Source organism: Hirundo rustica, chromosome 7 (genome assembly GCF_015227805.2).
Source record: "Hirundo rustica isolate bHirRus1 chromosome 7, bHirRus1.pri.v3, whole genome shotgun sequence".
Classification (NCBI taxonomy): Eukaryota; Metazoa; Chordata; class Aves; order Passeriformes; family Hirundinidae; genus Hirundo; species Hirundo rustica.
The window spans coordinates 25,333,903-25,354,231 of NC_053456.1; the positions used below are offsets into that span (position 1 = coordinate 25,333,903).

The window sequence follows — 20,329 nt, forward strand, 5'->3', positions numbered from 1 at the left end:
TTTGTGTCAGTGATTAGCTTACCTGTCTTTTTACTGCTCCTTCACCCTGTGAGATGCCAAAGCAACAGAGAAAGTATATGTAGTTGTGGATTTTATCAGTGTTAAGAGATGTGGGTATAATACTTGATTTCTTGAAGCCAAAGTAATGTGTTTATTTAACTTCTGTTTGATGAGAAAACCCAAGCATCATAGGAGAAAACTTCATAGCACCACTTGTGCAGATCAACACAAGCTTATTTTCATGGTGGTTTGGGGTGGTTTTGTTTTTTTTTTTTTTAGGGGAGTTTTGGGCAAGTTCTGACGTTCTTCTGTGTCTGTTTGTACTTCATGTCAACTCTAGGTAGAGGAATCTTCTCACCTAGAGTAAAAAATGGTAAAATGATGAAAATGTAGAGTGAGCTCTTCTCTTGTTTGTTTGAGCAGTTTCTCAGCTCACAGGTAGCCCTGGTCATTTCAGTGTTCCTCAGTGACAATGTGTCTGCACCAATAGCTCCTTTCAGATCTGTATGACTGGGCATTAAAACAGGAAAAACTCCACCTCTTTCTTTCTCTCATTGATCTCGTTACAGCAAATGCTTTATGATTCAAATTGAAAGAGGAAAAATTAGACATTTTCAGGAAGTTTTTATAGCTAAAGAAGCAGAAACAGTAATTCTTCTCCAAGTTTAATGATGAGTGACGTTTACAGCACATGAAGAGTCTTCACTTGCACTGTAATTTGCATTAGCAGAACAGAGTGCCTGTTTTAGTAGTGGGTTTTGGAAGAGGGAAGCCAGGACTAACTGCTGTAGTAAATAGCAACTATTAACAATCAGAAGGCTAGCAATATTAGAATGACTAACACTGAAATACACGTTTGCAATTAGAGCTTTCATGTGTTTGTAACCTTTGGTAAGGAATTGTTCTTAAACTTCAAACAGAATTTCTTAGTACGTTCATATAAATCAATTGCCCTGTAGTTTCCAGTTAAGCAATTTAATTGCTTAATCAGACTAAGAGCCTAGTGATTAAAATTTAACAGTCATGTGGTATCAGGCAATATCAATATTAGTTCTTACTGGGGGTAGCTGGTTTAGATCAAACTGAATGAAACAGAAGGCATGTTTGCAATATGCTTCACCATGCAGGAATGTCATCTAAGGCTTCTCTAGAGTTAAGAGTACAGACACTGAGGAGTGTCATGGCAATAACTCTGTAGTAAAGCTGCCACAAAACACCAACTCCAAATCAGAGAGCTTCTGCTCTAGAACAGCTTTGAGGGTTGTTGGATTTTTAATTAACTGTGTTGAAAAAAATTAACCCATTCTCTGAAGAGCACCTATGCAAGAAGAGACCATTCTCTCAGAACTGACTTGGAATACAGAAATAGCAAAAACAATTTCAGAGAACATAGTGAAATTCTGTGCAGAGATTGGTAGTCTTGCCCTTGAAAAGCGAGCCAGTATTGCAGGAATATGGGTAGCCTTGATCAGAAATTATCAGAGGTACTAAATATTAGTTCTCTTTTGAGTTGGTGTAACACCAAGTGCAGTGGGAATTTGGCCCACGGTTCTGTGTGTTTTCACAATGCAGGCAGTGAGGAATTGATAGAAACAGGAAGCAGCAGCGTCATTTTTGGTGGAGATGATGTTGCTCTGGACACCTTTCATCTGTAACACATCCCAGGAAGTTAACAGTTATACTGGATCAGACAAAAAGTCCTCCTTCTGATAGTATCAAATGCTAATGCCTAGTGAAGAAATACAGGGATATTATAAGTTTGTCTTGCTTTCCTCCAAGAGCTCTCCTTGCCTTCAGATATTCAGGGACTTAAAGACTGAAGGCAAGAATAGCTTCTGTTCAGCTGATAATCATCAACAGATCTTGTTTCTCTTGAGTTTTCTTACTTCCCTCTTAGCATATGTAATCTCTTAATATCCACAACAACAGAAAAAATTATTCACAAAAATGTTTATCAGGGTTGTTGCTGTGAAGAGAAATTATGACTGATTACCCATTTCTTTCTTTTACTCTTGCAGCAAGATCTGAATCCAAGCAGTAGCTTTCAGCTCCTTCCTGGGGGACTGCTTTTTTTCAGGGGTCCAATTAAGCATATGGTGGAACAGCCATTACATTTTTTATTCTAATAACATTAGCCTGAGTGTTTCAAAATCCGACTTTAACTTTTCGCTCTGAAGTAAACTCCATAGTATGTTTCACCATCCAGTGTGAGAGTTGACATACTGTGAAGCTGTAGAAGCAGCTCTGAGGAAGAGGCTGTCAAACAGCTCTGATTAACCATGTGCTACTATGCGTGAAGTTTTAAGAATTGTGTTAATACTTCAGTGACTGATTGCCATAAGTCTATACTCAGTCACAGTATGGCTTGTTCTGCATTATCTTTTTGAGGCTATGGAATGGTGTGCATTATCCGGATTAAGCAGTTTTCCCTCTGAATGTGGAGAAAATGCTGGTCCACAGTCAAAGACTAAAGAAGGTGAAAATATTTGATGAAAAATAGGATACAGGGCAGAATACAGATGTGAGTGTTCTCTCTTGATACACAAGAAAAAATTAGCATACTCATATAGATGATAATAGCTTTTTATGTTAGGGAGTCACTGAACTTGAGAGCTCTTTTCTTACTCACTTGGTCAACTTGAAAAAGTTAACTGCAGCATTAGCCACTGTAAAAAAGGCAAAATAGGATGTTCTGATATTGCTAGAAATCTGTCAGAGCAAATTAATATCCATGATGTTGTTCAAAATGTTTGTTCTTAATGTTTATGAGACTGACTTTTATTGTAGTTGGAGCAAAAGCTTATGATCTAAAGAATATAACTGATATTTGTTATTTAGTTTTAAAAAGCTACTGGACTAATAACACAAGCAATGGTTTCCCATTTTTAGATGGTCATAGCATGAGCAGAGAAGTGATGTGTTTGCAAAGAATGGAGTTTTATAGCTTTATGTTGTATAACTCTATGCAGCCAAATACATTTGCCTTCATTTGTGAGAAAATTGGGTCTGTAAACAATATCTTTGTTTTAGGGACAAAGAGATGTCAATGTGCTGTCCTTCTAGTATTAAAAAAGGAAAATATAAAATTCAAAATGAGATTATATAGAAAGTAAGATATTGTTGCAAATGATTCAGGGTATAAAATGGCGATACATCATCTGCAATATCATATTAGCATTTGAAAACCTTTTACGGGTTAAATCTCAAATTAGCCTAACAGGAAAAGGTTAATAAAAGTATCAGTTCTTTCTATTTATTTGTGCTGTGTAGCTGACAGCATTTTCTTGAACACACATTTATGTGCTGGTTGGGTGATGATCAACAGTAACTCCTGCTTGGCGCGTTAATGTCATTACTCTGACTCCGTGAAGGTGCTCTGCCTAGAGGTCAGGCCCTGCTGAAGTAAACTGTCAGGCTCAAAGAAAACCAAAGCTGTCATTAAGGATTTGCAGGTCCCTATTTCAGAAGTTAGCATTATCCAGCGTGTTTCAAGGGATTCCATCAATCTTGACCAAAGACCCAGTAAATCATCAGCAAAGGAAGAATATAAGAATATAGTATTTCTTACTTCATGTAAGAAAAAGCACAAATCAAAGCACATTGTTGAGAAAGCATGGGGTTTTTTTTTAATATGTTAATACTTCTGAATTTTTTAAATGCTGTAAAGCTAGAAAAATAACAGTAAAAATTTACTGTAATGTGGATAAGTGTCTTCCAAATTTTTTTTTTAACTGGACTGTACTCACCAGATGGACACACGAGATAAAAAATAACCCAGGGGAAATAGTGCAACAAACTATTCTTGTGAACTACAGTTGACAGAGATGCTCTTGCCTCAGAATGCACACATGATGATGTGTTTAAAGCATGAAGTAACGTTTCAAAACCGCTGATAATCTATGATGATGCATCTTTGTGCTCTTTATACTTCTAAAGCTATTAGCTTTTTTCCAGACATTTGATTCCTTGAACTAAGTGAAAACAGCACTTTCAAAGAGTGAACAGGTTCCTCTTGAAAGGCCCATGAGCCCATTTGTTTCTTCTCACTCTTTTAGCAAGACCAGGGTGTAGCTGAGGATGGCTCTCTAGATTGTTAAAATATGAAAAAGCTCTTTCTAATCTACCGTTCCCTACTTTGAATCCGCTGCAGGCTGAACTTACTAACATCTGCCACTCATGCTGTATCTTGTGTAAAATGAGTTATTGTTGCAGGGCTCTCTGTGGGCAGGGAGGTAATGCTAAAACATCGCGCTTGCAGAGGACAGTGATCAAAAGACAGATACAGCTGGTATAAGATGGCAGACAGTGGAAAAGTGTTCATTGACTCCAGCTGAGGATTTGGTCACCAGGCTTGAACCAGACTGAAAATTAACGTACCTGTCCTGCTTCTGGAGTCCCTTGAGCATACCTAGGCCTTGATCTTGGATTAAGGCTCTTGAAAATTGCAGTTGCTGTCAACTGTCCACACAAAGATTAGAGTTCAGGGTTAATTGAGGCTATTTCACTGTACTTGATGTATTTTGATTGGGCTGCTGTCTCTTTGAAAAACCTGCCTGTTTCTGTTGAAAAGTTGCCTTTATAATAGCAGGTTTTGAAATTTTGTCCAAGGATCCAACCACCAAGTAGCTGAAGTAGATGAAATTGGACACTGAGTTTTGCACCTTATCCGTGGCACTGTTTCAGTTTTCTGACAGAGTTGATCAAGCATCTGATTATCTAAGGACTGGATCATCCTGATCTACTTGTAGCTAGACTGGTTCGTTCTTCAAGAGTGTATGGGATCACTGAACAGAATGATGTGTTTTCTGGTAATATTGAGTCCCAGCTCAGAGGAAGCCTTTATTTTTCTAAGATATGCTATCTTGGGTTTGTCTGTATTAAAATGTCATTTGACTGTGCTTAAGCAAGCTGTCCTGGTTGAAGTATCACTGTGGGTACTGCTTACCGTCCCGAGGACATTTGGAATTTTTGATCATAATTTAGGATAGGAAGTCAAGTAATTTCTCCAGAAATGTCTGCATTGGTTGATAAGGGACATCACGAAGAAGAATTGGATTTTTTTTCTGTTTTGACACCACATTTCAGCAGTCTGGTGCCATGTTGTGCGTGCGTGCGTGTACTACTCTCCATTTTTTTGGCTAGTTAAAGGGAACAGAGGATTGTTACTTGTACACAGGTGAGACAAATGAGTAAGAAAAGTTTGTATTGATTTGCTGTTTAAATCATATTCTAAGTTGTTCCGTGAAGCAATCCTATTAGCTTTCATAATTTGCTATTTAAACACATTGTACTAATGCAGAAGTGAATATTGAAAAGATCCTAAATACATAACTTGGTAATTGATAGTATACTATCCTGAGAATACTGAAAATTGCTGCAGGAAACACCAAACTTAGAGATCTGGGGAGGTTCCTTTAATATCCCTGAGGGATATTAAATGCTAGGTGCACATTTATTAAGCATCTAAGATTGTAACGAGTTTTCAAAAAACACAGATTTATGAAATGGTCTTTATTTAAGATATCTTTTATCCTTGCCAGTGGGTTTTTTTTGGGTTTTTTTTAATGCAGCCTCTCCATTAAAATGGCGCATCATGACATACCTAGCAAGGGAGCTGCAAACTTCTTACAGATGCTGAAACATATATGAAGTGTAATGCAGAAAATTGAACAGGCTAGGCATTAAAGTTAACCAGTACAGCTAAAGTAGTATTTTGTTGGGTTTGGGGTTTTCTTTTAAGCAGGGCTGGGAGTGTAACAGTGTAATTGAGTTGTGACTCATCTCTGTTGAAGACTCAGAAGACAGCCAGATGTTATTGGGTGTGAGTCTGCACGCTGCAGAACAGTTTAGCAAAATCCTTTGCTGGAGCTCTTTAGAGGAAGTCTCCCTTGTCATTTGCTCCATGAATTGGACTTGTTTTTCCTGAAGATTCATTTCTGTAGGAGAAAGCCTTGAAAATACAAGGTTACGCAGATCCAGCTAATGTTAGAATAACATGGAAAGTAGATGTGAAGATCAAGCTTTCCTCGCCTAAAATTTGCAGTGAAGGATCTGGATCACAGCATACTTGCATGCCAAGCTTGAAAGGTTTCCTTTCAGTCTATTTTGAGTTATTGGTGAATAGAGGGGGAAAAATTATTACCCAGATGGAAGGATTTTTTCCACTTTAGTTATTCTGATGTGGCAAGAGGGAGCTGTATTCTTTGAAAAACAATCTTCATCTCCGTAATGAGAGCAGGTGAAGAGGTTTCAGCACAGTTTCAGAGGATAGTTTGAGGGGGGGAAAAAAAAGAGAAAAAAAACTGAAGCATGTAAAATTAAGCTTGATTAAAGTCCCAGTATCGCTACAACTATGAATTCAGCTTTGAGGAATCTGTAATAAAATACTGCTATCAACTTTATAAGCATTCAAATGATCTTTAAAACCTCAGTGTGAAATAAAAAGGAACCTTTGCTGAGGACTTTTCCTGAAAACCTTCATAATCCTTTCAGATTCTGCAGGGATTTTGAATCTCAGCTGTGTCGGATAACTCTTTCTCTTAGTTAATAGTAGGTTTGACAAAATTCTGCATATTCCCATTTAAGAGTTGGATTTTTGAAATGAAGTTTTCAAAACTGTTTCAAGACAAATATTATTAAACTCATAAACAAAGCAATTTCAAAAATATGCATGACTTCGTGAATGACCTTTGTGTTTGTGTTGTAATAGAGATAGATTGATTACAGGTGTATGTCTAACTTCTTTATAGGTTTTCTGCTGGCAGCTTCGAGCAAAACGTGCCTTAACTTCTCAAACTGAAAAGTAACCTATGCACTTTGAAATACAAATTGATCAACAGAAGAAAATAGATTTTCATAAATTCTCTGGAAAGTCAACCTATGAACCAAACCGAACGTAGATGAGGAGTGAAAGATGCAAGTTCACTGCTTCTTTTGGTCTGCTTTATTTTTTAATGCTGGAAGGAACAAATTGTTTTGCATCCCTATGCTAATAGGAAACACTAATCACTGGAAAAGGTGATTCTGGTTTTGTTCAGGGTTTATGAATTAAAGGTTATTACTGGAAATGGCTCATTTACTGTGCATGGGCCTGAGACAGAAAGTCTGAGTCCTCTGAAGCTTTTGTAAATACACGTTGCAGAATCTTCCCAGACTGAGATGTTTGCCTGTTTGTAGCTGGCTAATCCAGAAGTGGTTCCCTGATAAGGTTAATGCCCAGTTAATTGCTCCTAGCCTTGACACACAGTTTAATTGCTGTTTGGCCAACATATGCTTGTTGCTTGCTCTGTGTAAAATTCTAGCGGATGTAGCGATGCAAACTACAGGCTGGTGGAGGGCAAACAAAATAAATACAGTATTTTATGTTCTTTTAATTCAGGGCCAAGTGGATTTGGATGAAGTGTTTATTTAGTTTGCTGGCTGCTTCAGATGCTGTGGCATATTGATTCCTTTTATTACTAGCAGCCATTTAACCTGACCTCTCTCAGATCCAGTATTTTAAAAGCCATAAATTTTAACTTTACTTATGAGCAAGGACTGAAATGCTGTGAAAGCCTTTTTATTAGCAGAGCTTTGCCTTACTCCATGTTCATGTGTCACCCATGGCAACAATATTTAGAGCATCTTAAATTAGAGCGGCTGTTGGGCAGCTCGGTGGTGGTGGGGTTAGCAATAAAAAGAGCTCATAAATATCTCAGGCATGTAGGATTCACTGATCAAAGTGAGGGCAAGTGTACAAAAGCAACTCCATGATTGGGAAAAGAGATTCTTATTTTGTTAAAAATCTCTCTTTTCTTAATGCTCACAGATAAGGAAGTTGGGGTTTTTTTTTTAACTGCAAGGTAAATTGCTGATGTTGAAATGTATTTTCCTTTGCTGCCTTGACTTTTTTTTTTTTTTAAATACAATAATCATCATCCTTGTTTCATTAGCCTAAATTAATTGCCAAACAACGCTTAAAGCAATCTTTAACATGCAGCTTATGTAAGTATTTATAAAAATGTGCCCAGGCCAAAAATTGATGCATAAAAATGACATAACACTCATTGAATTATAAATACTATGATTGTTTAAAATTTCTTTCTGCATTCACATGTAAAAAACCTCAAAAAAGCTTTAAATTAGTGACAATAACACAAAGCTTAATATCAACTTCTTGCATCTTTCTACTTAGTTACTTCTGATTTAAATTAGTAATTTTTAAAAATATTATTTCAGACCTGATGAGTAAGATTGAGTAATAATTCAGCAGCTTATTTCAAAGTAGGCTTAAGACTTAACAAAATAGACCATAACCATGATTTTATTGTAAGTTTTGGCTGGTACTGAAGAAGTTTCTCTGTCTGTCCCTCAGAACAAAGGTAGGGCTCTTGATAGTAGCCTCATACTGTCAGAAGTGACTTTGTTTAAATATTAGTGCAAGGACTCTTTACTTCATGTTAAACTTTGGCCTGGGAACAAAAATGTTGGTTTAGTTTGAGAAGCATAATTTATATCAATTAGTCTCAGAAAGTGTCACATTTCCCAGTCTTTTAAAGCTGGATTTAAATGTTTGACCTTTTCAGAGGGCGGGTGTGGAAGTAGAAATAAAGCAATCACAGGGCACTGGAATTTTTTTGCTACTACTCCGTTCCAGACTGATCAATTTACAAGGTGTCTGAAACCATTGGGGAATCCTGTTTTCTAAAAACTGGACTTTTTCCTGTCTGCATTGCTTCTCCTATCGCAGTTATCCTCTATCAGGTTGTAACAGCTATATCTAAAGTCAGTTTATACATAAATATCCTTGAGGAGAAGGCTCCTGCTTTGTTCAAGATAGGTAGCTTGATTCATATTGGGACTTTTTTGGAGGACAAGTGCTTCAGTTTGCACCAGCTAGAGGAAGGGCACTAATCTGCTGGAGAAAGAGATATCCAGATGTCTAGGAAAACTGCCCTGGATGCAGAGCTATGCTGTGAACTGGAAGGTTGTGTGAGAGGGTAGACTTCTGTAACCAGATGAAGAGGAATAATTATTTCAGTAGATGAGATCAGAGGGTTTCTCTGCAAAGACAGGCTTGGCTGCATTTTGTCTGGCATTTCTTCACCAACCTGGAAGTGCACGTCCCCCTTCACTGAGGCTTTTGCTTGAACCTCTGCCTTTGCCTCTAATTCTTAGCTTTAATATTGCTGCACTGGGAAACTTGTTAGCATTTTTGAGATGTTAAATGCCATACATATTCTTTTTGAAATATTAGCATGTATTCATTGCAGCGTTGTTGTTTGTTAGTGATAAGACTGTAGAAAACAGCGACACCAGCATGTGTTTCTAAGATGACAGTAGTGCATTTTCACTTCTTGCCTAATGGCTACCTTATTCCAAGCATTTCCTTTTCAGCTGGCTAAGGCTCAATGTACCTTCTGGGCCCCAAATTGTGATCTGTCATTATTCATAGCTGAAACTGCAGTTTGTGCAAATGAGGGCTGAATTGCAATCATTATATGTAGTAAAATAGATTGAAATATCTGTAAATCTGAAGATGTAGCTGTCTCTTACAATCAGAGAACATGTTAAATTCTCCTGTGCTTTGATTTCTCTTTATTAGATTTTGTTTTTCTGTCAGTTGAAGGGTTGTTCTGTGTTCAGTATTTCTGCTTATTATTTGGAATGCTTAGGTGGAAGTATTAAATGAGCGAAACTATATATCTTGTCTTTAATATGTAAGTGCGAGATAGTGATTCTTCTCTTGGTTTTCATTGAGCCCTTAATCTTTTCTATGTCACCTGTATAAATTAATGTTGAAGAAAAAGCTACCGTGTGCTCTAAGACTTTTTTTCTAAAGAAATGTTATATTAAAGCTCTTCATTTGAAAATCACAAGTTAAAAGATGTAATGACTTTCAGATTCCTTCTTCCTAAATCATTCTCTGCATTGAATTGGTGGATGATTGAAGGAGTATCTGAATATAAAAATATAAGTGAGAGGAAAAAAATCCTTTGTTAGTTGTGCGTACTGTGAATCCTAGCAGAAATAAATGAAACGACATTAAACAAATGGTTAAGAAAGAATGGAACGTGAAGTAATTTAAGTCACCATATGATGTTGCAATCTTGTAAGTGTGAGGAGTTGGTTAGTTGGGGATAGGTGTGAGCTCAGTGAGCCCAAGCTGAACATCCTGAACGTTACTCGAGGTGTGTGTCCAAAGCTGAGCAGGCACTGAGCTGTACCTGCTTCCTTCAGAGCTGCTGGCATCTCTCACTCTGAGTCCTGCCACTGAAGAAGCCACCATCGGTGCTTCATGCTCAGACAGTTGTTTGCCTGCTGACAGCATTCCCAGGTTCTCTCCAGCATTCTGGTATCCACAGGGTCAAACACTCATTGTTTTCATAACTATTTTCTCTTCCCTAGTACCACAGGAACCTCTGCTATGTGTAATGCAATAGGAACCGGGACTGTGTGTGTTTAGGGCACTGGTAAAAAAAATCAAATTATTTGTGTTTATTGTATTTTCTTAGTCTCAGTGATGCTTTCCTTTCTTTTTCCTTTATAGCTTTTTTTACCACACTATGTCTTTCAAAATGGAAATAGTAAGTTAGTCTAGCTCACATAAATTTGTTCCTCTAAATATTCTCCTTTAGGCATATTCCTGTAGTTTGGGTTTTCAAGAAGAAACATTATCTAGAAAATAAAGTTAATGATAAATGTATAAAATGTTTACTCTTTAGGATGTCTTGGGAGTTGTATTTCATACAGAGTGACAGTGATTCATGGCTTCTCTTCATTTTGATTCCCTCTGAACCTGCCTTTGGGGTGGCTTGCATTGCCCACAATGCTGTGTCATTTGTTCCCCTTTGATTTTCATGACTGACGTCTTGCTTTTGGCATATTTCCTTCAGCTGGGTTATAAAAAAAAAAGGAAGGAATGTGCAGATGTGGGAAAAAGATAATCTTGGAAAGACCTGACTAATAATAATTATAGCAATAAAAGAACAGAAAGCATTTTTCCTTTTACCGGTACATTAAGAATTAAAAAATCTGTGTTAGCCATGTTGGCATTGAGCAGAAAATTAAAGTGTGTGTAACACCATCTTTCAGTTAAAGGATGATCAATTACAGATAACATCTAAGAACCAGCAATTTGATTTCAGCCAGTCTAGGCAGATAGTGATGTCAGCTGTTGTTTTCTCTTATAAATTCAGCAGAGATGTATAAAGTAATTCACCATTTATAAAAACAATAAAGTGGATGCTTCAGTTGGCTTTTTATCATTGTTCTACAAGAAGCAGTAAAAGGAGAGCTCAAGAATTTAAAATCCATAAAAAGAAACATTTTAACACAGTGAGCAATTGAATTTCTTATTGTCAAACTGTGGTTTTGTATTAAAAATCCAGGTAAGGCTAGATATAAACACACACCATGTATCCCCAGAAATGCTTGTTAATAACTTGTAAAATATAAGAGAGAGGTTTTGTTGTTTATTTGTTGGTTTGGGGTTTTTTTACCCACAAGATAAATAATCACGTTTTCAGGCTTACAGCAGGTCTGCAGAAATGAAAAAGGTACTGGCATGGGCAGGGGAAGGAAATTTCCCATTTTGGGATGCAGTCCTTGTCTATTATGCAGTCTTGTGCCTTTTTCTGGAAAGCATCCAGCAATAGATGCTGGCTCAGAAAGCAAGGGGACAGGTCTCCCTGCTTAGGGAAGCTTTTTCACTCCTGTATCTTGAGCTGTGCTCTAATATGTGATTAAGCAGCTCTATAATGAAAGGGGGGGGAAAGGAATAAAAGCTGAACTGTAGATAAATACGAAGTTCTTACAGTTGTTAGTGAAATTTCATACTAAATTACTACAGCCTTAGAATGGGTCAGCTGGATGCTCAATACCAAGCTGTTCTCAGGGTTCTCAGTAAGTTTTTGAGTAAGTGAGGACACCTCAGTGTGCTCGGCTGTCCGAGGGCTGAGTTGCAGTGTGTGTGGGGACGCTGAGCTCACAGCTTGCTGTCTGTTACATGTGGCACGTGAGTGCGTCGCTCCAAACTTCAGCTGCTGATTGATTTTCTTAGGAATGGCCTTCATGCATTGCAGCCTTCCAGTCTGAGGAAGTGGTTCAGCTTCCTATAAAACAGGCTGTAACCAGCACTTAACTTGAGACTTTTTTTTTTTTCAGGTGATGGAGCTTAGAGCAGTAATTGAGTGTAGTACAGCTTGCCCTGGGGGGTGTGCGTGCACAGTTCTGTACTTTTCTGGCCAGCCAGGCCGCGGTAGCAGCAGTCTGGAGTCAGCACTGGCTGCTGGACCTCCCAAAGCCGTGGGCCCGCATGGGACCGCCGGAGGCAGGGATGTGCCCAGCCCTTCCCTGCAGCCTCTGCAGTCACCTGGAAGCCATTCCCGGTGTGTGCTCCTCCCGGGAGCCTGGCCCCCAGACCGCAGCCCCCGCTTGCAGCCCAGGCTGGCTGCGTGCTGGGTTGCCCGGGGCCAGCAGCCCTGCCGGTGGGCTGCTGTGCCCTGTGTCCTGCCAAACAGCCCACCGAGGCTGGCTGGTGACTGAAACTTGAGAGAGCTTCCTCTCTGCTGGTCACTGCCTATCACTTGGCCTTTTTTCACACCGTTATTTTGTCCCTTGGTCTTTCTGCTTCTCAGCCTGGGGTAGGCACCACAGTGCCTCCTACTGATGCACAAGCTGTTAGTGATTTTTAACATCTTTATGTTCTATGCGGGTCATTCCTCTAACTCTGCCGTAGCACTTGCTAAATTGTCAATAATGGTAGTCTCCAGAATGGCAATTAGCGAGCAGAAGGTTGCACTGTGTGATGGAGCAGCCCGGCTTCCCTTAAACCTGTTTGTCTCCACACACACACCCAGTCCCCCACTTGTTTTCAGCTACATATCAGTCTGCAGGTACAGGAAGTGTAAATTGCTTTATGTAGGCACTACTGACAAGTCTCTATTTGGTGCCAATTCTCAGTTTTTTTACTTTTAAGAATTCGCTGAACATGCTGTTCAGGATTACTTGCGCTCTAGGATTGCTAAAATCACAGCAAATCGTACTAACGTATCTGTCTTTTCTGTGACCCTCGAATCCCTTCAGGCATGACAGAATGGACACGTAGGTGAAGGGCTTCTGTTCTGTTCTCCTGTTGCTTTTGTTAGTACTACTTAAAAGTTGAAAGCAAAAGCCCCTGAATTCTCAAAAACAGAAGGCATATTGCAAGGCAAATTGTCTTACTCAGTGTTTCTGTGACACATTTACTGTTCTGCCATATAAAAACTAAGTAGATGCTACAAAGGCTTTTAAATTAAGCTGTGAATTTCTTCATTGATTGGAGTGCATCTATTCATTGAATTTTGTTCTTTACCTATTCCACTATCGTTTTATTAATACTAATTAACACAAATGCTGCCACAAAATAAAGCCTTTCTAAGGTCATGTAGTCAAGCGTTTAAAGAGGGAGAAGGTTTGGGACACTCAGTATCTCCTCTGTTTTTCTGCAAAGTGCTTCCTTAAGCCTGTAATCAGGGAACGAGGCAGCAACAGCAACCTCACTTGTTAACGTTTACATTTACCTATGCTTTGCTTGTTTCTTGAAAAAGCTGCTGTGGCGCGTTGGTATCATAGCGCCAGTTTCAACTTGAAGAAAAAGGTTGGGTAAAACTTCAAGAGAACTAATAACGCATCTTCTCTCAGGAGAAACATGTTTGAAAATACCAACCATTCATCCAACCTATCTCCTTCTAAAAAGCAAAACACTTGTTGTGTAGCAGTGTTTGTTTATGTGAGGCCAAAGATAACGCTCTCCTTGAGACTGATAGCAATGTCCAGTTGGAGATCACTGGCAAAGGTGGAGGAAGCAGCCCCATTCTCATCACTGGTGTGGGCTTTACAGTGGCACAGAGCGAGCCAGCCATCGCCCATCACTTTGTCAGGTCGGTAAATTATGTGCCATTCCCTCCACGTCTGAATGGGGATATCTGCTGAACTAGGTTTAACTTGATGTTATTTTTAGAACAAATTACATTGATTGCATACTATTTCAAAGGCCCCAAGTAATAAAGTACACAATTAAATGTATCTGACTAGTTTAATTTCTCTGTGTGGTTTTTGGTATAAAAACTTAACCCTTTGTTTTCTAGAGTCTTCTGGCAAAGATTTTGGTCCTACTCTGGGATTAAAGAAGTCCAGTTCTCTTGAGAGTCTTCAGACTGCTGTGGCTGAAGTAAGGAAGAATGAGCTCCCTTTTCACAGACCCAGGCCTCACGTGGTGCGGGGTCGGGGATGCAATGAGAGCTTCCGAGCTGCCATTGACAAGTCTTACGATGGACCTGAGGATGGAGAAGAGGGTATGTTGCTGATGGCACTGGCTGAGTGCCAGTGAAGGGAGCCACCTTCACTTAGCACTGCCGAGGGCCACCTCGATAGAGCACCATGAGCAAGTGATTTAGTCCAATTGAAGATGATCACATTTTAAAAGCTGTTCACATCTTCCACTGAATAGAGCTGTCTTTGCAGTACCCCATCCAACCTTGACTGGATTTAGTGTAAAGTCTTTCGCTGATCTCCTTTGGGGCAGGGGTGGGTTGGAGGATTTAGAACTCAATCCTTAAATAATTATGTTTTTCAACTTCAAGAAACAGCTGCTTTCTTCAGATTACATTAAAAATTATCTCTCTTGTTTTACAATTCCCCCTTTTCCAGCCAGGAAATTTGTTTCATGTTGTAGATAAGGCAGAGTGTATTGATAGCACCCTGCTGCTCATTCTGTCACTGGGTTTTATAGACCCCAGTCTGGAAATACATCTCCTTTAGTATGGAGCGTAAGACTTGGATCCTGAGCCCCCCAGCAGAAAGAACACGGCTCTTTTCCAGCCAAACAGAACATTTTATCCATTTCTTGTTCAGCCACTAAAATAGAAAGAGTCCAGGGAGGGAATGAAGTCATTTTGTTACACAGGGTGGTTATGCCAGTCACCAGGATCTCTTGTTGAAGTAAGCTCTCTGTTTGAAATGCAGCACATGGTTTTCTTGAGCTGATGGAGGTTAGCAAGCTAGATTTCAAATAGTACAGTGCTTTACTGTTTTGGGATTTTTATATCAGGAACCATAACTAGAAAACAATTCATTAAAATAATTCTGTCTTTAATTTGCAATACAAATCTGTTTGAATCCACTAGATCTGTTTAGTCTGCTTTTTAAATTATTCAATTAAATGGGGAAGTGTTGTGAGTCATTTGAGCTCTCTGAAGACACTCTCGCTGTATTTCACATGTTTGCATTTCAGTGGCCCGTAGCCATCCTCACTGCTTCTTTTTCATTCTGTGCAGATGGTGGCTCTGATAAGAGCTCTCACTGCGGTCAAGAAGCTCAAAATGTGGAATCTGCCCCTCCAGGGAACCCTGAAATAGAAGATGCAGAAATCAAAGCAAAAAAAGACAAAAAAAGTAGGGAGAAAGAGAAGAAAAAAGGCAAATCCAAAATCAAAGAGAAGAAAAAGAAGGAAGAAAATGAAGATCCAGAAAAGAAAAAGAAGAAAGGCTTTGGTGTCATGTTGAGGTATGACATTTTACAAAGCAAAACAGCCACCCGTTCTAACTATAAGATAGGAAACAGCCGATGCTCTCATAAAGTAGTGGAAAAATTATTTCACTTGGACTCAAATAATGTTTATGTTATTGAAAAAGAAAGCAGTTTATACTTTTACACCAAACTTGTAACTGCGGCAGAAGACATTTGGCAGACAAAATGTCTTTTTGTGCCTTTGAAATGCATTCCCATATGTCATAAAAGATTCAAGGTTTTAGGCTTAAAGCAAGCATGTATCAGTGGGGAAGGATTTGTGGGGAGTATTTCTGAGTAATACAAATCCTGCTCCCACAGACAGATCTTTGCCTTCTCTTCCCTTGCTTATCTGCTTCCTTCACAAGCTGCTGGGAGAGCAGAATTCCTTGTGTTACTGCTAAAGGTCTACTAGCATTTGCTGTTGCTGAAAGCCACTACCTGTGATAAAATCTTTGCTTCATGGCTTCAGCCATTGCCTACAGTGAACAAAAGTTCAGTGTCCTCCCTGCCCAGCATGCAAGTGTTTGGATTTCTGCTGTGGCTCTGTATACCCTGGAGTCATCTGAGTTCTTCAGGCTGTTTCCTTGTACTTGCTGGAACCTTTGCTGCTGTAGGCACTGGTTGCTGCCACCCTTCACTCCGGTACCTGTTGACTCTGTAGAGGGTTTAAGTGTTTCAGTTTAAGTAGCTCTTTGCATTCAATACAGGGTGTGTGATGAAATTTTTTGGTGACGTGGAGGAGATTAAACTGAAGGACGCACATAAGTAACCATGTGGTTACTTATGGTCCTGAGCACTTAACATTGGCTTTAGGAGGCGATTGGTGTTTCTTGTCATGCTGTATTGTAGACAGGACACATATATACAAAACCCACAATCATTGTTTAGGCAAGGATACATTTAACTAGTAATCTAAGAAATTCACTGATTCACTGATCACAGTCTTCAGTAGGACACGTAACGTTTGAACCTGCCGTACAACTTTCTGTCACTGTGTTCTCTAGAGTAAGATTACCTGTCTTACATTAACATGGAAGGTTTTAGCTGATTTTGTTCCATGTATCAGCAATTGCCCTGTCAATTTTGAACACTGTGGAGCCACTGTCAGAAACATCCAGGCATGCCTGTGTGCCAAATTTGCATGATTTCAACAGTTGTTGTTAGCATTCATAAGATGGACCTGGCTATACCAGTCTGCTCTCAGATGGGCTCTTCAGGAACACAGGGGGCGTGTACACACACTTGTGCATTGTGCGTGTATTTGTGTTCATACTGTTTAGAGAAATAGGATTGAATATGGAAGGGTAGTCAAAAACTGAATAATTAGGAGAGTGACTTCAAAAACTCTTGTGTCTTCAGCTTTATATCTCTTTTCATTCCTTTTAGCTCTTTGACGTGAGTAGGAAAGAAGAGTGGCACAGAGGTCTGACAAAAGGACGAGTACTGTTTCATGCATCAAAGATACATAGCAGATTCAGAGTTTGGATTGTAAAATCTTACAGGGGTGTTATATCTGAGCCAGAAGGAACATGGAGTGACATCAGAATCCAAAACAAGCTAACATAATTCACAGGCTCTCATAATGGTCAATGTGCAAAGCTGGGAACAACCCGTTACCAGTTGGAGCGATTCCTTCTTTCAGAATATATCCCACATTTTGGTAGTACACAAGGTTTATACATCTGCTCTTTCCATAAGCTTGTCTGTGGTTTAGATTGATAGTCTTCCCAGCTGACAACGTTAATAATATTTATCTGTATGGCAGCATAGAATGGGAATTTCTATCCCACACCACTGAAAATCTCAACAAAACAACAAAGATGGAAGCAACACATTGTAATAAACAGAGAAGTAGGTAAGAATTAACAGTTCAGCTGGGAGGTTTTTAGAGGTTCTGTGTCCTTGTTGGTATTTCTTTCCAGAATTTATAAAACTTGAAAAGAAATTCCTTCCCGAAAAGGTGAGAGTATTGGGAAATCCTAGCCATGATGATAAGTGAAAGAAGGGTGCAGACCTGTAAAGAAGAGCTTTAACAAGAGCAACCAGTGTAAGTTTACAAAAGAATTGGGACCATATGTCCTGGGCAAGATGAGCAAATCCAGGCTGGTATTTTTTCAGACAGAAACTGGCACGTATGAAATGAAATACAAAACCAATTGATCTGAATGTTTTTAAAAGAAATAATAGGGAACTAACAGTGGAATTTAGAGCAGGTCAAATACCAACTAAATATTAAATTCAAGAGGTATTTTTTCGAACTGGAATCTTGCACTGATGTGAAGGGTGAGGAGTGTCAGGGGGGATGGGGAGGACATTTGAATGATAAGTATTTTAGCAACATGGATGGAAAGAAACATCCAGATTTTTTTGTGACGTTGTGGGAATGAAACTGGCATGTTTTATTGGTAGAACATCTGTGGAATGAAAGAGAGAAGTTTAAGATGACAAAAGTTGTGAGCTTCTGCAGCAGGCAAGGTAGCTCCTAATTCTTGATATCTTAAGAGAAAGAAGTAGAGAGAAGTATTTGGAAACTGAGATGAGCCCAGTTTTTGACATGATGAATTTAAATCAGAAAGGGAACCTGCCACACAGGGGGGCATTAGAAATGTAAGCACTCTAATGGAGCAGAAAGGTTGGTGGAGAAAGAAAACCGTAGTGTGCGTTTTGTAGGTATGATGGTGGTTGTACTGTGAGACCACCAAAAGGAGGAACAGAGCCCTTGTTAGACTGACAGGAGAGACAAAGCCAAGGAAAGAAAGTCATAAAAGCAAATGGCAGGGGTGAGAAGAGGAAATATATTCCTGGGACCAGGTGAGGTTCTGAATTTTTTCACCTAGTCTGGTGACTGCAGCCATGTGACGAATCCTACCTGGAAGCCCTGCTCTGGTATGTCCATGCCATTTGTAGTTCATGGGCAGCTCTGTTCAGAGCTATTTCAGCTGTGCCTGCACGGTTCTGCTGTGCTGTAGGATGCATCCAAACAGAAAAACAGACTTGCTGAACCCATGTCAAAATTGGCTTGAGATAAGTAGGAATTGAGCATCTGTGGTGAAAGCTCCAGGACCAGAAGGACAATGAAAAAGAGAGATCTTGCCAGAAAGCTCAGTGCTAATTAAGACACATGCATTTTCTGGTGAATGACATGGGGTCAGGTGTAAAGGACAAAAGAAAATAGAATTTGAGACTAAAACAGCTGCGGGCACTGTCCTGCTTGTCTACGGTGGGATTTTTGTGCTATGTTTGCTGGGTCACACATACAGCTGTAAGTTTTACCTTGATAGTGGCCATGTGAATTGGCTGGCTTCTGCTTTATAATCAATAACAAAGCATTTCTAGATATTAAAACCAAATCCAAGTGTTCAGCTCTAGTACAAGAATTGTTGAGCTTTAGTCTTTTGCATCTGAGATTTTTGAACATATTGGAATTGCTACTGCATTGGTTTTTTGCCTTTTTTTTTTTTAATTTAACAACAGAAAATAGCAAAGCTGTTAGCAGTTGCTAACAGATTTCACTTAGTGCCTCATCTGTTGCTCAGCTGCTATTTACTTGTAGTTCCTGGTCTTTTTTTACACATACAAAAAGAAGAATGATTGCTTTCCTGCTAAGCTTTCCCTTGATTGAAGCTTTATTTAGGTGGCTGTGATTCAGGGAGACCATCAAGAAATCATGCTTTTATTTTTGTAATCATTGTTTTTTTAAAAGACCTGTTTTTTCACTCAGTATTAACTGAAATTTTTGACTGCAGCATATTAATGGCTGTGGCATTTGGGCAAAGTAGGTTAATGTACTGGAGGTTTGAAATGCTGATGACACTGGTTAATGTCTCTGTAATCCAAATCCATATTTCACTGTGGTGCTGAAGGGCACGGTTTTGTTTCCTTGGTGGGTTCTGATGCATATATTGCCTGCTTTAGTTCTGAAGGTGTATATATGCTGTACCAAAGAACAACAGAAGTTGAGTCTTAACTGCTTTTGTGTAACATTGGCCAAGGAGCATTATGTTTTACTTTTTGATGTTTCCTGGAACATCATGCTGTCAGTGTTCACTAATAACCCACCACTAGACAACAGACAGAACAGTAATTTGATACTCTGTATCAAGAAAACAAATCAAAATTAAATGCTTTCATTACTGGAGCTGTGACTAAAAGTATACTTCAGTCTCAGGGAAAGGCTAGTGTCTAGCATCTACGCTGAATCTTTTTCAGAACAGAAATAATACTGAGTTTTGTGCACGAGTGCAGCGAGATTGCACAATGCCACATTTGATTCTTGGCTCATCCCTTTTCTCACATCGGGCTGACTGATTCTTCCCAGGCACCGTGAGTCTTAGAAAGCTGCTGGACAATGACCAAATGAGCTTCCCTGTACTTCTTTTTGAAGGTGTTCAGTATTTTCCGGAGAAACACTGTAGTGAAACAGCGTATTTGTGCCTTTGAAAAAAGGTAGTGTGTAGTGTCATTGTTTAGAACAGGCAACAGCTTTGTCGGGAGGGCTCTGTAGGCTGTTTGGAAGGGGTAATTAACCCATTGGTGCAGGGTGTTAGAAATCCCTGATGCTGAAGGTTAATGCAAAATGTATTGTCACTTAGGACCAAGGATGCGAAGCTGATCTAGCCAAGAGGTTAACAAAATAGATTAAAAAATTATTCCTCAGTTTGCTAGGTGATGAACTCCAGATTTTAAATTTGTGGTCTGTAGTTATTGAATTGCCATGCTTTGAAAAACTATCAAAATATTTTCTTCTAATAAAGGTAGACTTTGTGTTTCTAAATTGAGTTGGCAGAAGACTGAACCT

At 39.2% G+C, this 20,329-nt stretch overlaps 1 protein-coding gene across 5 annotated transcripts in view; it reads left to right on the forward strand.

Moving 5' to 3' along the window:
* Nucleotides 1-20,329, forward strand: part of PARD3B (par-3 family cell polarity regulator beta) — a 393,607-nt gene that overhangs the window by 241,849 nt on the left and 131,429 nt on the right. For all 5 annotated transcript variants that reach the window (XM_058421311.1, XM_040069267.1, XM_040069269.1 and 2 more), the window contains 2 exons: nt 14,109-14,315; nt 15,297-15,525. In XM_058421311.1, coding sequence (XP_058277294.1) covers nt 14,109-14,315; nt 15,297-15,525 — 436 coding nt within the window. The remainder of the gene's footprint in view (nt 1-14,108; nt 14,316-15,296; nt 15,526-20,329) is intronic.